At 53.9% G+C, this 13,409-nt stretch overlaps 1 protein-coding gene across 1 annotated transcript; it reads left to right on the top strand.

Annotated features, from left to right (window-relative positions):
• Positions 1–539: 539 nt before the first annotated feature.
• On the top strand, positions 540–13,393 carry LOC130043315 (orphan sodium- and chloride-dependent neurotransmitter transporter NTT5-like). Its single transcript, XM_056135566.1, has 12 exons — positions 540–771; positions 1,623–1,780; positions 1,869–1,995; positions 2,350–2,528; positions 4,777–4,887; positions 4,983–5,218; positions 6,198–6,384; positions 7,145–7,346; positions 7,448–7,607; positions 7,926–8,085; positions 8,562–9,059; positions 13,355–13,393. The coding sequence occupies exons 1-12, from the start codon at positions 540–542 to the stop codon at positions 13,391–13,393; spliced, it is 2,289 nt and encodes a 762-aa protein (XP_055991541.1).
• The last annotated feature ends 16 nt before the right edge of the window (positions 13,394–13,409 follow it).

A 13,409-nucleotide genomic window follows, 5' to 3' on the forward strand; every position in this document is an offset into this window, starting at 1 on the left:
TAAGGTTCAAATAATGATTCTGGAGCTTTAGTTGAGCCACCAAAAAATACACTTTAAAGAATATTTTACATGGGGCTCGAGAGAGAATACAGCAAGCGAGTGCTTGCTTTGCACGAGGCTGAGCTGGGTCTGATCCCCAGCATCCCATATGGCCACCCCAAGTCTGCCAGGAGTTATCCCTGAGTGCAGAGCCAGGGGTAAGTCCTGAGTACCATCAGGTGTGGCAGGAAGGAAGGAAGGAAGGAAGGAAGGAAGGAAGGAAGGAAGTAAGTCCCGGGGCTAGAGCGATAGGACAATGGGAGGGCATTTGCCTTGCTCCCGGCCAACCCGGTCTCAATCCCGGGCACCCCATATGGTCCCTCCCGACCCCACCAGAGTGATCCTGAGCACAGAGACGAAGTAAACCCAGAGCACCGCTGGGTGTGCCCCCACCCCGTGAGTAACATAAAATATATTAATAAAGGCCTGTTGCAAGGGGTCCCTTGAAGCCTGCTCTTCTTGGTGTCTCTGAGCTTTCTTTAGGAGTCAGTCGGCAAGACATGGAGACCCTTGAAGAAATATCCACAGACAAAGCTCCTGAAACACCCAAGCAGACTTCTGACTTGACATATGAAGCCCACCAGATTATGACCAAGGAGATTCTGTCAACCAAGACCAGGAGCTACCTCAGAAAGTCCAAGAAATCGGAGAACACCCTCAACCAGATCACCTTCTCCCTGGGCATGGGCAGCTTCTGGCGCTTCCCATATCTGTGCCACAAGAATGGAGCAGGTGCTGCTGAGGGCCTGCACCCTGAACTCAGAGAAGACGTTTTTGGGGGGTGAAGGGGTGGGTCTGGGAGCACCGTTGAGGTGTTCAGCAGCTCTGTGCTTGGGAGTGACCCCTGGCGATGCCCGGGAGATCCTGTGCAGTGCCAGGGTTTGAACAGAATCAAGATATGCCAGGCAAGCTCCTTCCTCTGTGTGGTTGGAGCGATAGTACAATGGGGAGGGCGTTTGCTTGCCCTGCAGGCGCCGACCCCAGCATCCCATATGATCCCCTGAGCACCATCAGGAGTGATTCCTGAGCACAGAGTCAGGAGTAAGCCTTGAGCATTGCCAGGTGTGACCCAAAACTAAAATTATTTATTTATTTATTTATTTTTGCTTTTTGGGTCACACTCGGCAACGCTCAGTAGTTTCTCCTGGCTCTGCACTTAGGAATTACTCCTGGCGGTGCTCAGGGGGCCACATGGGATGCTGGGATTCGAACCCAGGTCGGCTGCATGCAAGGCAAACCCCCTACCCGCTGTGCTATTGCTCCAGTCCCCAAAACTAAAATAATTTAAATTAATAAAATAAAGCTGGGAGCCCAGAAGCCTGGGTCTTGGGAGAGAACTGAGGGGGGAGGGGTCAGGCGCCCAGAGGCCTAGCTGATAAAGCAGAAGGGGATTAGAACCCCCGCCGCCTGGCACAGCTCCTGACTGCCTTCTTCAGGCAAACTATCCTTTATAGCTATTTGTTTCAATGGGGAAGCAACACTTGGCGGTGCTCAGGAATCACTCCTGGTGGGGCTCAGGGATCCTCTGGGGTACAGGGGATCAACGCCACGGCCTACCTGCTGCCCCATCTCTCTGGCTGCAGGCAGTTTTGTCCTGGTCTACATCTTCATGCTGTTGCTGGTCGGGATCCCTCTGCTGTGCATAGAGATGATCATGGCTCACTGGCTCCAGGCAAACAACATCCAGACCTGGGTGCAGCTTGTGCCTTCCCTGGGAGGCATCGGCTACATCAGCATGCTGGTGAGTGAAGAGCCCCTGCACCCCGCTTGGGCGCTTCCCTGCTGGCTGGCCCTGGGCCACCCCTCAGGCCCTCTCTGTCCTCCCCCAGATCAGTTTCTTCATGTCCTGTTGCTACAGCATCCTGATCACCTGGAACTTCTTCTACCTGATCAACTCCTTTGACTTCCCTCTGATCTGGGAGCAATGCACGCCGGGCCTCAACAAAACGAATCCTGGTGAGGAGCTGGAGTGATAGTACAGCGGATAGGGTGTTTGCTTTGCACATAGCCGACCTCGGTTCGATTCCCGGCATCCCGTACAGTCCCCCAAGCACTGCCAGGAGTAATTCTTGAGTGCAGAGCCAGGATTAACCCCTAAGCATCGCTGGGTGTGACCCAAAAAGGAAAAAAAAAAAAGACCGATCCTGGTGAGCAGAGGGGTCTGGGGCATGGACCAGCCCGAACCAGGGAGGGTCCAACTAGTGGCACAAAGGTTCTGCCTGCAGGAGCCCCACTTCCTCCCACAAGCACCGCCAGGAGGCGCCCCTGAACACTGCTGGCTGGGTGTCACTCTCTCGCCCTCCCCACCAGACCTCGCTTGCCTTCAGACCGTGTCCCCAAACTACTTCTGGTACCAGAACGTGCTGCGTGGCACCGACTACATAGAGACTGGGGTCCAAGTCCTGGTCTCGCACCTTCTGCTGCTCAACTTAGCCATCTGGATCTTCACATACTTCATGATGATCTTCCAGAACCGGCATTCAGTGACTGTGAGTCAAGCTCAGGTCAGGCGTGCTGCTCCAGAGACCCCGTGCTCCCCGAGCCAGCATACCCCTCACCACCTGGACTCCTTTTCTCTCTGTCCCCAGTCTCCCCCCACCCCACCAGGCGATAGACTCTGGAGTGGTTCCTCACTGACCCTCTCCCAGTGGAGAACAAGGCTCCCTTCTTTCATAGAACTGCCCTGCTCAGCTCCAGCCCTGATCCCTACACCCCCTGTTCCCTCCAGCACAGCAGCTGCAGTTTGGGGACCCATGAACATCACCCATGTGCTCTGGAGATCCCCAGTGTCTCGGGCCAGGCGTGGGAGGGGGCTTACTACATAGCAGGTGTGTCCCTCCAAACACAGCATGAAGGCGTGTCTTCCACTGACCTAGTCCCCACCTGAGCCTCCCCATCCTTCACTCCCACATCACTGTATCCAGAGCCTCAGCCCCAACATGACACCTGTGGCCTGCATGGTGGTGGGGGGCCTCCACTCACCCCGCCCCCTGCCTTTTCAGTCAGAAACTGCATTCCCGAGCTGGAGATAGAACAGCAGGGAGGGCGCTAACCTTGCACACAGCCAACCTGGGTTCGATTCCCAGGATCCCATATGGTCTCCTGAGCCCTGCCAAGAGTGATCCCCGAATGCAGAGCCAGAAGGAAGCCCTGAGCACCACTGGGTGTGTCCCCAAGAGCCAAAAATACAAATAAACAAAAGGATTGATTCCCCAGGTAGAAGGATGGGACAGGGGAAGTTACTAGCCTTGCACAGAGCCAACCTGGATCCATCCCTGGCACTATATAGGGTCTCCCACGCAATGCCAAGAGTAGCCTTTGAGCACTGCCAGGTATGGCCTCAACAACCCCCTCCAAAATAAAATAAACAACTCAAAAAGGTATGTATGCTCACCCACAGTTCCAGTCTGTCCCCTTGGCATCTGGAATCTTGTCTAAGAAGAAAATTGACTTCAGAACAGTCCCTGTTAGCAGGCTTTGGTGAGGGTGAAGCTCATTCTGATAAACCACATGTGTGTGTGAGCGTGTGTGTGTGTGTGTGTGTGTGTGTGTGTGTGTGTTAGAATCTGGAGCTTTGACAATGGAGCTCAACCTTGAGCAACGAGGTCTCCTGATGTCACCATTGAGGTGGTCTCCAGGAGGGGCTCCTGCCCTGCCCTTGATAGTGTCTTCTAGTTCCTGTATCTATGCTGGCAATTGATGCCCCAGGCCTGCCACCCCCCCCCACCAAATCATCAATCCCCGCCTCTCCCAAGAGGGCCAACTTTCCCAAAGGCTAGGTGGAGGTACCCCAAGAAAGGCAGGCCTCCCCAGAGCAGACACGCTTTAAAATTTATTATTATTATTATTATTTTTGCTTTCTGGGTCACACCTGGCAATGCTCAGGGGTTACTCCTGGCTTTGCATTCAGGAGTTACTCCTGGTGGTGCCTGGGGGACCATATGGGATGCTGGGAATTGAACGTGGGTCGGCCACATGCAAGGCAAATACCCTACCCACTGTGCTATCGCTCCAGCCCCCAAATTATTTATTTTTGTATAATCACCAAGTTACAAAGTGGACTGGATTTAAGGAATACAATATCCCAACACCGATCCCTCCACCAGTGTCCCTGATTTACCCTCAGAGACACTTTTCCCTTTTTTCTCGCCCCTTTGGGCACTGTGATTTGCAAAACTGTTACTGTTGGGCCAGACCTTATCACCTTGCCACCTCCAGCACCCCCGCCATCATCCAGAATGTCCACTTCCCTCTATCATTGTCATGGGGGGCTCTTCTCTGAACCCCACTATTTACAAGATTCCTCCTAAAAGCCGGCTCCCCTTCCCCTGTCTATTTGAGAGCAGACACACTTTACACTTCCCATCAGCCATGCTCCTTTCTCCACAGCCTCGACCCCTCCTCCTCCTTCCACCAGGAAATGGCTCAGCAGCCCCTCACCCCTCTTACCCCTTTGTAGTTTCTGTCCCACATTCAGACATGGGCCAGAGAATAATTATGTCCAACTGCACCACACGCATGCACGCGCACACACACACACGCACACGCACGCACACATGCGCTTAAAATCCGTCTTCCTTGGCTTCCTGAGGTGGAGGTGTTTCTCTGCTCTCAGGAGGGCTGCCTCCCCCAAGCAATCACCCCCACTCCCACCCAAGCCTACACACATACACGAACCCCGGCCTCTTCCTTTCCCCCTCTTCTGACTTCCGGTTTCTGTCCTGACCCCCTATGCAGATGCAGATTTTCTCCCTCTTCTTCCTCTTCTTCATCCTCCTCTGCCTCCTCATCCGAGGGTTCTTCCTGGGAACCAGCATCTCTGGCTTCAGCCGCCTGATGACCACCAAGGTGAGATCTCCTTGCTCTCCGGCTCCAACCCACCCCTCATGGCCCCAGTCCAAGTCCACTCCCAGTCACCTGTCCTGGACCCTGCCCCACCGCAGGAGACCTGGTTCTCGATGGAATTGTGGCGGCACGCAGGAGGGCATGTGTTATACTCCCTGGGCCTGGGCCTGGGTGCCATCAAGAACCCTGTCTTCAAGCCTGTGGACAACAACTACTTCTGGATGGCTTCCTTGGTGGCCCTGGTCAATCTGTTTGTCTCCTTGTTGGCCTCGGGCATCACCTTCATCATCCTGGAGTTCTGGATCACCAATAGCGGCCAGGCCTGTTTGTCGAAGTGAGTAACCCCCGCCTTGCACACATCCAACTCCACAACCACCTCCTTCAACCTCCCATCATCCGACCCCACAGAGGTTCTCAAAGGGAATATTTGAGCCCACCTACTGCTCTCCCTAGAGACTTAGCCTGACACAACAGAAATGCTTCGACCTCAGGGATAGCACATGGGTAAGGCACTTGCCTTGCATCCCCTTTAATCCTGGTTCAACCACTGGCACCTCTAAACCTGGTACCCTGGTGGTACTAGGGGTCCCTTCTGAGCACTGCTAAATGTGGCCTCAAGACCCAAAAAGAAAGAAGGTAAGAAGAAATACTTGGCGGTTTCTTTGTACTGGAGGCCAGAGTCCTGGCTCTGAGCCCAGCATGTCAGGGCTGGCCCCTGTGGAGAGTGTAAGGAAAAGGAGGGTTGTCCTCACCCCTCAGCAGCTCTTGGAGGTACTCCTGCCCCCTGCCCTGCCTTCCTGTGCACCCGACCTTCTCCCCATGTGCATCTCTGTGTTGATACCCCCCTTTGGGGCAAGGATCCCTGTCATGTTGATCTAAGATGCCCTGCTCCCCCTGACCTTAGATTCCATGACCTCTGCAAGGCCAAATCAGGTCACATTTAGAGGGTGGGTAGGGTGTGTGTGTGTGTGTGTATGTGTTTGTGTGTACGCATGTGTGCACGCATGTGTGCACGCGTATGTGTGCATGCATGTATGTATGTTCATGGGTGTTGTGTGTGCATGTCTATGTGTGTGTACATGCGTGTTAGAATCTGGAGATTTGACAATGGGGTTCAACCCACCACTTTGAACAGTGGGGTCTCCTGATGTCAGCGCTGAGGTGGACCCCAGGAAGGGCCCCCACCCTGCCCTTGACGAGTTTCTGGGCATCACCCCTTGGCTCATCCTGGGTGACTGGCAGAGAGCAGGGTGGGTGTGGCGGGAGGGGGGCAGCCTGTCTTCCCACCTTCCCTTCCTCCCTGGCCCCTTCAGCAGTGTCGCCAACTTGAAGCAGCTCATCAGCAGGCATCTGCTGCCTGAGAACGCGTTGCCCCCCAAGAGTGTCCTGCAGGGCCCACCCATGGGCTACATAGAGTGGGTGCGCAGCCTAAGGTGGCCACTGCAGAACCAGGTGGTACTGTCCGCCCCCTCGTGCAGTGTCAAGACGCTTCCGAACAAGGTACAGGGAGGGGTGCAAAGGGGGTTCCCTGTGAGTCCCAGCTCCCTGGAAAAGTCCTTCTCAGGGAACTGGAGCGATAGTACAGCGGGTAGGGCGTTCGCCCTGCATGCAGCTGACCCAGGTTCTATTCCCAGAATCCCATATGGTCCCCTGAGCAACACCAGGACTAATTCCTGAGTGCAAAGTCAGGAGTTAACCCCTGTGCATCGCCAGGTGTGACCCAAAAAGCAAAAAAAAAAAAAAAAAAAGCCCTTCCCAAGAGCCTCAGCAGATGAAGAGGACCCCTGGAGTCACGTCTCTCCACCATGTGGTTCTAGGCCAGTGTCTTTGCCGAGGTGTTCCCCAACTTAGATTCTCCATCTTGCACACTCCTCGCCAGGCTCCTTCTCCTTACATGGAGGCAAAGGAGCTTACAGGGCTGAAGAGAGAATGACTTGCTGCAGGGAGCAAGAGAAGGGCATGCACTGGTCACACATCCACCTGCTCGCCTTCCCTTTGTTGTCCTTGAAAAGGAAGGGGTGCCATGCTTGGGGATAGTGGCTTTGGGGCTGGCACACAGCACCAAAGATAATCAGATAATTGGGGTCCCAGAGAACTGGGCTGCCGGGAATGCACTGAGTGGACGAGGGGCAGCAACAGGGACCAAACTCGCAGCCTGACACTTGCTGCGTAGGGGATCGCCCCCCCCCCCACATCGTGAATGGAGCACGGCCACTCCCTCCATCTCTCAAAGCCCTTCTATCCCGCCCCCTTCCCACAGTTCCTGGACAGCCCTGGTCTGGCCTTAGTGACCTTCTCACAGGCCATCTCCTTGATGAAGGCCTCTAACTTCTGGGCCATCCTCTTCTTCCTGAGTCAACTCATCCTGGGGCTGAACTGCATGAAGCGCATCATAGAGTGTATCACCGTCCCCCTGCAGAGCTCCTTCTCCATAACGCTGCAATACCGCCATGCCTTCGCGGGTATGGGGGTGCCCCGGCTGCCGCCACCTTCTCCCCAGGATCCCCCATCTTCCTCTCCCCCTGGGCCCAGGCCCCAACTGGCCTCTCTGCCTCTGCCCTAGTGATCATGTGCTTGAGCGGGTTCCTGGGCAGCATGTTCTACGCCAGCCAGTCGGGCAGCTTCATCTTCCAACTCTTTGACGACTATCTGATCCCACTGTGCTTAATCCTCATTGTGCTCTTCCAGACGGTGACTCTGGTCTGTATCTACGGTGTTCACAGGTGACAGCCAAGAGCCCCGGGACACCCCGCATACACACACCCCAGGGCTCTGAGAAGAGATCCCAGAGCAGAAAGGTCCAGCTGACAGCAAGTTTGGGGGCCCACGAGGCATCCTGGGAGTCAAGGACCCCTTAGTGTGCTGTGCTCCCTGCCGCCTGGACGTGGGGCTGGGGGGCATTTCCCGGCAGATCCTGGATGCAGAATCCCGCTGCCAGGAGGTCCTGGCTGAACTGGGGAGTCCCCTCAGAGTGAAGAAGCCACCCCCTGCCCTGGCCACCTTTATCCAAAGTTGACGTCCCGCCCTTTCTTGCCATGCAGAGTCCGGGAACGGCTGTTCTATGAAATCGGTCTGATGCTGTGGCCATTCTTCACTTGCCTGTGGTCTTATGTGGTGCTGCCAATGCTGCTGCTGCTTGTCATTCTGTCCTTCACTGCCCTCGGCCAGACCCCCCTCTACACGCTCTGGAACAACACTCTGGTGAGCCTCCCCCACAGACACACCCCGTCTACACTCTCCCGAACAACACCGGCAAGGGTGCCCCCACAGACACATCCTGTCTACACTCTCAAACAACATTCTGGTGAGGGTGCCCCTCAGTCACACTCTGTCCACACTCTAGAATACTGGTGATGCTGGAGTGATAACACAGCAGATAGGGTGTTTGCCCTGCACGCGATTGACCCGGGTTGAATTCCCAGCATCCCATATGGTCCCCCAGGCACCGCCAGGAGTAATTCCTGAGTGCATGAGCCAGGAGTAACCCCTGTGCAATGCCAGGTGTGACCCAAAAAGAAAAAAAAATAAAATACTGCTGAGCCTTCCTCCCTTCCCCCACAGCCTGGTCTCCCACCCCTCACCCCACAAAAACTGTCTCAGACCCCTCAGCAGCTTTCCCAGCACCACCCGGACTGAACCCCATTGCCCCCTCTCTCGGGCTGGGTCTCTGTCCACAGAGCGACGAGGTCGAACAGCCCTACCCGCTGAGGACCTGGGGCTGGTTGCTGAACGTCTTCTTCATGATATTCCTGCCCATGCCCATCTACCTGTGTTACCAGTATGCAATGCCCTCCTCGGCCGACACAGGGAACACCCAGGAGCAATGGAGCAAAATGCCATCCGTGATGCTCCACAAGCCCATGTTGCCTAAGATCAGCAGGGACGAGTCGGCCATTCACAGCCTGGGCAACACACAGCAGATCTCCCAGAGGAGCTTGTGGAGGTCCCGGAGAAACAACTCATGGACCTTCCGTGGCGGCTCCTTTGTGAAGGGGACCCCGAACTTGTTAGATCTTCCCCGCACCATGGCCCACGGCTCTGGCTCCTATGGTTCCCTCTCCCAGACACAGTCGGGCCATGTGAGCGCCTCAGACACCCCTTCCAGCAACATAGCGAGTGAAGAACTCTCCAGAGACAGCTTGCCCAGGGACCAGGGCAGCGGCACAGCTGACAGGGTGCGAGCCTCACGAGCCTCGAACACCCGGGACTCCCAAACCAGCACCACGCTCCTGGCCCCGCCTGGAACGATCTCTGACTACCAGTGGGGGCGGACCCCAAAATTAAGGAGGAAGAAAAAAAATCCTGTCTAATAAAGTCCTTGGCGCCCTCCATCCATCTATGCTGTGACCCCAGGGTGTGGGGATAGGGATTCTGCCCCAATGGGGGCTTCTGAAAATCTGCTTGGCAGCCAGTGATGCCATGTGTTTGACTTTCTGGGAAGAGTGCTTGCCTCTGCCAGGGGCACACTGCTCTGGGGCTTGGAGGTAATGCAGGAAGTCAGACTCTGGCCTCACCTGGGCCCCCATCCTGCTTGGATCTCATGTGACCTCATACCGTCCTGAGCACCTTGCTCCCCAGCTAGTAGGGTGCAAAAAGAGCTAGTACTGGGGTAAGGCAAGCTAATATACGGGGTAAGGAGAGCTAGTACTGCGGTAAGGAGAGCTAGTGCTGGGGTAGGGAGAGCTAGTACTGGGGTAAGGAGAGCTAGTACTGGGGTAAGGAGAGCTAGTATGGAGAGCTAGTACGGGTAAGGTATTTGATTTGCTCATGACAGATCCTGGTTCAGTTCCTGATCTCGCATATGGTCCCCTAACAACCACCAGGGGTCGCTCCTGAGCACTGGAGCCTGATCAGAGCCCTAAGTGGCCCAACCCCTCCTCCAATCACTTTTTCCATGAAGTGGGAGCCATTTGACCTGGAGCTTTCAGTGATCACTGGAGACAGTGTTCTCCCCGACCCCCCACCCTCCCAAATAAAAATACAGGGGCCAAACTGACTTTAACATCCACTCCAGAAGGGAGGTTATGGATGACTTTCAATGCTGTTTTTGTTTGCATGTTTTGGTTTTATGCATCACACCTAGTGGTGCTCAGGACTCACTCCTGGCTCTGCACTCAGGATCACTCCTGGCAGGGCTGCGGGGGGGTCCTCTTCAGGGCCTGGGAGCAAACAAGGCAAGTATCTTACCTACTGTACTCTCTCTCTCTCTCTCTCTCTCTCTCTCTCTCTCTCTCTCTCTCTCCCCTCAATGCTGTCTTAGAAATATTTTCAGGGGGGAGGCTGGAGCGATAGCACAGCAGGTAGGGCATTTGCCTTGCATGCGGTCGACCCAGGTTCGATTCCCAGCATCCCATATGGTCCCCCGAGCATCACCAGGGGTAATTCCTGAGTGCATAAGCCAGGAGTAACTTCTGTGCAATGCCGCGTGTGACCCATAAAGCAAAACAAAAAGATTTTCTGGGAATACAAATTTGATTCTGTTTGAGGGCCACACCTGATTGCTTCTGGCTCTGTGCTCAGGGATCACTCTTGGCAGGCTCAGGAGGACCAGATGAAATGTTGGAGATTGAACCCAGGTTGGCTTCATGCAAGGCAAATGCTGTACCCACTGTATGTGGGCTCTGGTCCCAGGGTATAATTTTTTTACAAGGAACATGTGATTGATAGCCTATAAAACAAAACTTTCATTTTTGTAAAGCACCAAATGTGCTTTAAAACAATCTGGCAGAGGCCAGAGTAATAGTATAGCAGGGAGGGTGTTTGCCTTGCACGCGGCTGACTGGGGTTCAATCCTCGGCATCCCATAGACCTAAGTATATCACTGTCACTGTCACTGTCCTCCCATTGTTCATCAATTTGCTCGAGCGGGCCCAGTAACATTGTGAGACTTGTTACTCTGTTTGGCATATTGAATACGTCACGGGGAGCTTGCCAGGCTTTGCCGTGTGGGCGAGATACTCTCGGTAGCTTGCCAGGCTCTCCAGGAGGGGCAAAGGAATCGAACTCGGGTCAGCCGTGTTGGCCATGTGCAAGGCAAATGCCCTACCCGCTGTGCTATCACTCCAGCCCACCTAAGTATATATGGAATAAAAAAGGAAAGGGGCGGAGGAAGGCAAAGCCTGGCACCAGGACAATTCAGCTCATTTTTCTTACCTCCTAGATCAGGGTAAGGAGAGCTAGTAATGATATAAGGAGAGTTAGTACTGGGATAAGGAGAGCTAGCACTGGGGTAAGGAAAGCTAGTACTGGGGTAAGGGGTAAGGAGAGCTAGTACCAAGGTAAGGAGAGCTTGCTAGGCTGCAGGCGGCTTGAAACGAACACTCAGTGAACCAGTACAGCTCAGCTGAAGTTTCTTGCCCATCAGGGAGAGTTAAAGATCATAGAGCAGTTACTGTTGAAAATATTATTACAGACTTTTTTTTTTCCATCTTTGCATCAGCGAGGTTTTTTTTTTTTTTTTTTTCTGACAGTTCAGCAGGGAGGGTTATTGCCTTGCACACAGTACGCTCCAGTTTGATCCCTGGCACCCCAGGGAGTCAGTCCCCAGAGCCTGCCAGGAGTGATCTCTGAGCTCAGAGCCAGGAGTACCCCAGAGCACTGCCGGGTGTGCTGCGCCCCACCTGCCCAAAAAAGATAAGACAGCCACAGCCATGGACTGTCACTGTCACTGTCCTCCCATTATTCATCGATTTGCTCGAGCGGGCCCAGTAACGTCTCCATTGTGAGATTTCTTGTTACTGTCTCTGGCATCTCGAATACGTCACAGGGAGCTTGCCAGGCTCTGCCGTGGGGGCGAGATACTCTCTGTAGCTTGCCGGGCTCTCCGAGAGGGGCAGAGGAATCGAACTCGAGTTGGCCATGTTGGCTGCATGCAAGGCAAACGCCCTACCACTGTGCTATAACCAATAATCAGCGTGGATGGAGGGAGTATCTATGGGATCTGCCGCCTTGTAGTGGGCATGCGGCCTCCAAGTGGACACTGCCAAGTTTGAGTTGACCTCCCCCCAGCTGGAAATGTAAGGAGCTCCTTTCCCTAAACCATAATGGTAATGACAGGGGCTGCGTCCAGAAGGTGGCGCTGTAGTACTGGGAACTGGCCCTCCAAGGACTGCTCAGCGCCTCTATTCTAGGCACCTTTGTTTCCTAACCACGCTACAATTGTTGGACGAGAGGGAGGCTCCCCCTGAGTGAAAGGGAGGAACAGGAAAATCTAACTATCTCTTCACTATTGAAAGCCACAACCATTTCACCACCATGTTGAGTTGATCCAAAAGTTGTATCCCACAAGGTGACTTCAACGTTCTTGCTCCTGTGAGCCTCAGCAGCTGGTTGAATTCAGGTACGCTCTTCCCTCGAGTAGCATAGTAGGAGCCGGTCAGGAGCCGCAGTATCTGCTTCCGTGAAATTTCCACCATCTCCAAGTTCCACAAAAACACCCCTGGTCGTGGGGCTGGAGTGACAGCAAAGCGGGTAGGACGTTTGCCTTGCACGCAACCGACCCAGGTTCGATTCCCAGCATCCCATATGATCCCCTGAGCACTGCCAGGAGTAATTCCTGAGTGCAGAGCCAGGAGTAACCCCTGTCCATCGCCGGGTGTGACCCCAAAAACCAAAAACAAAACAAAAACACCCCTGGTCGTGTGACGGCGGAAATGGCCCATTTGTGGGTCCCTTCAGAGATTGGTGCTCACTTACCAAATTAGCATGGCAAACGCCTGGTGTCCCAGTCAGCCCCATTCTTTTTATTTCACAGCTCTTTATTTCACCTCCTGTGTAGGTCTGTCTCTGCAGGCTGCAATAACTGCAGAAATAGGAACCTCAAAGTCCAAGATGGCTACCCCCATCTTCCTGCTACTTTCCTCTCGATGCTCCCTAGTTCTCACCGCTCTAATGCTGTCACGTTCTTTTCCTTACATCTTGTCTGGCATTGCCTATCCAACGACCTTGTTACAGTATATTGCCCAGCCCTGCCCTTAGGTGTTTCTGCTATCTGATTGGGCACTCTCCAAGAAAGGAGGTTTAAAATGACCAATGGCAGGATTGGAGCTATAGTACAGCGGGTAGGGCACTTGCCTTGCACACAGTTGACTCCGGTTTAATCCCAAACACCCCATGTGGTCCCCTGAGCCTGGTAGGAGTGCAGAGCCAGGGGTACACTGAGCATCGCTGGATATAGATTCCCCACACAAAAGAAAATTTAATGATTCCATCCAAAAATGAACAAAGATGGCCAGCAAGTGTGCAAGTGTGTGTATGTGTGTGTGGGGGGGGTATTGTCACATCTACAATGAGACCTCAGAGTCACCAAGATATCGACAACTTGAAAGAAAGGAAAAGTGTTGATGTGGATTTGAAGAAATAGGAATCTGTAGATATTGCTGAGCGGGGTGTGAAATGTATTAAACAGCAGGGCAGGTTTCAGACCTACGAATTCACCGATGAGGCCCCACGATTGGGATCTCATCCTCAGATGATCCTCAGATCTCACTTGGAAGCTGTTGCATCTTGAGGAATCTCAGCTCAGA

This window comes from Sorex fumeus, unplaced genomic scaffold (assembly GCF_029834395.1).
Source record: "Sorex fumeus unplaced genomic scaffold, SorFum_2.1 ptg000122l, whole genome shotgun sequence".
NCBI lineage: Eukaryota > Metazoa > Chordata > Mammalia > Eulipotyphla > Soricidae > Sorex > Sorex fumeus.

Coding starts and splice junctions, on each gene's coding strand:
- LOC130043315 (XM_056135566.1), top strand. CDS start 540: ATGGAGACCCTTGAAGAAATATCCACAGACAAAGCTCCTGAAACACCC. Junction 772..1,622: donor GTGCCACAAGAATGGAGCAG/GTGCTGCTGAGG, acceptor CTCTGGCTGCAG/GCAGTTTTGTCCTGGTCTAC. Junction 7,347..7,447: donor ATACCGCCATGCCTTCGCGG/GTATGGGGGTGC, acceptor CCTCTGCCCTAG/TGATCATGTGCTTGAGCGGG.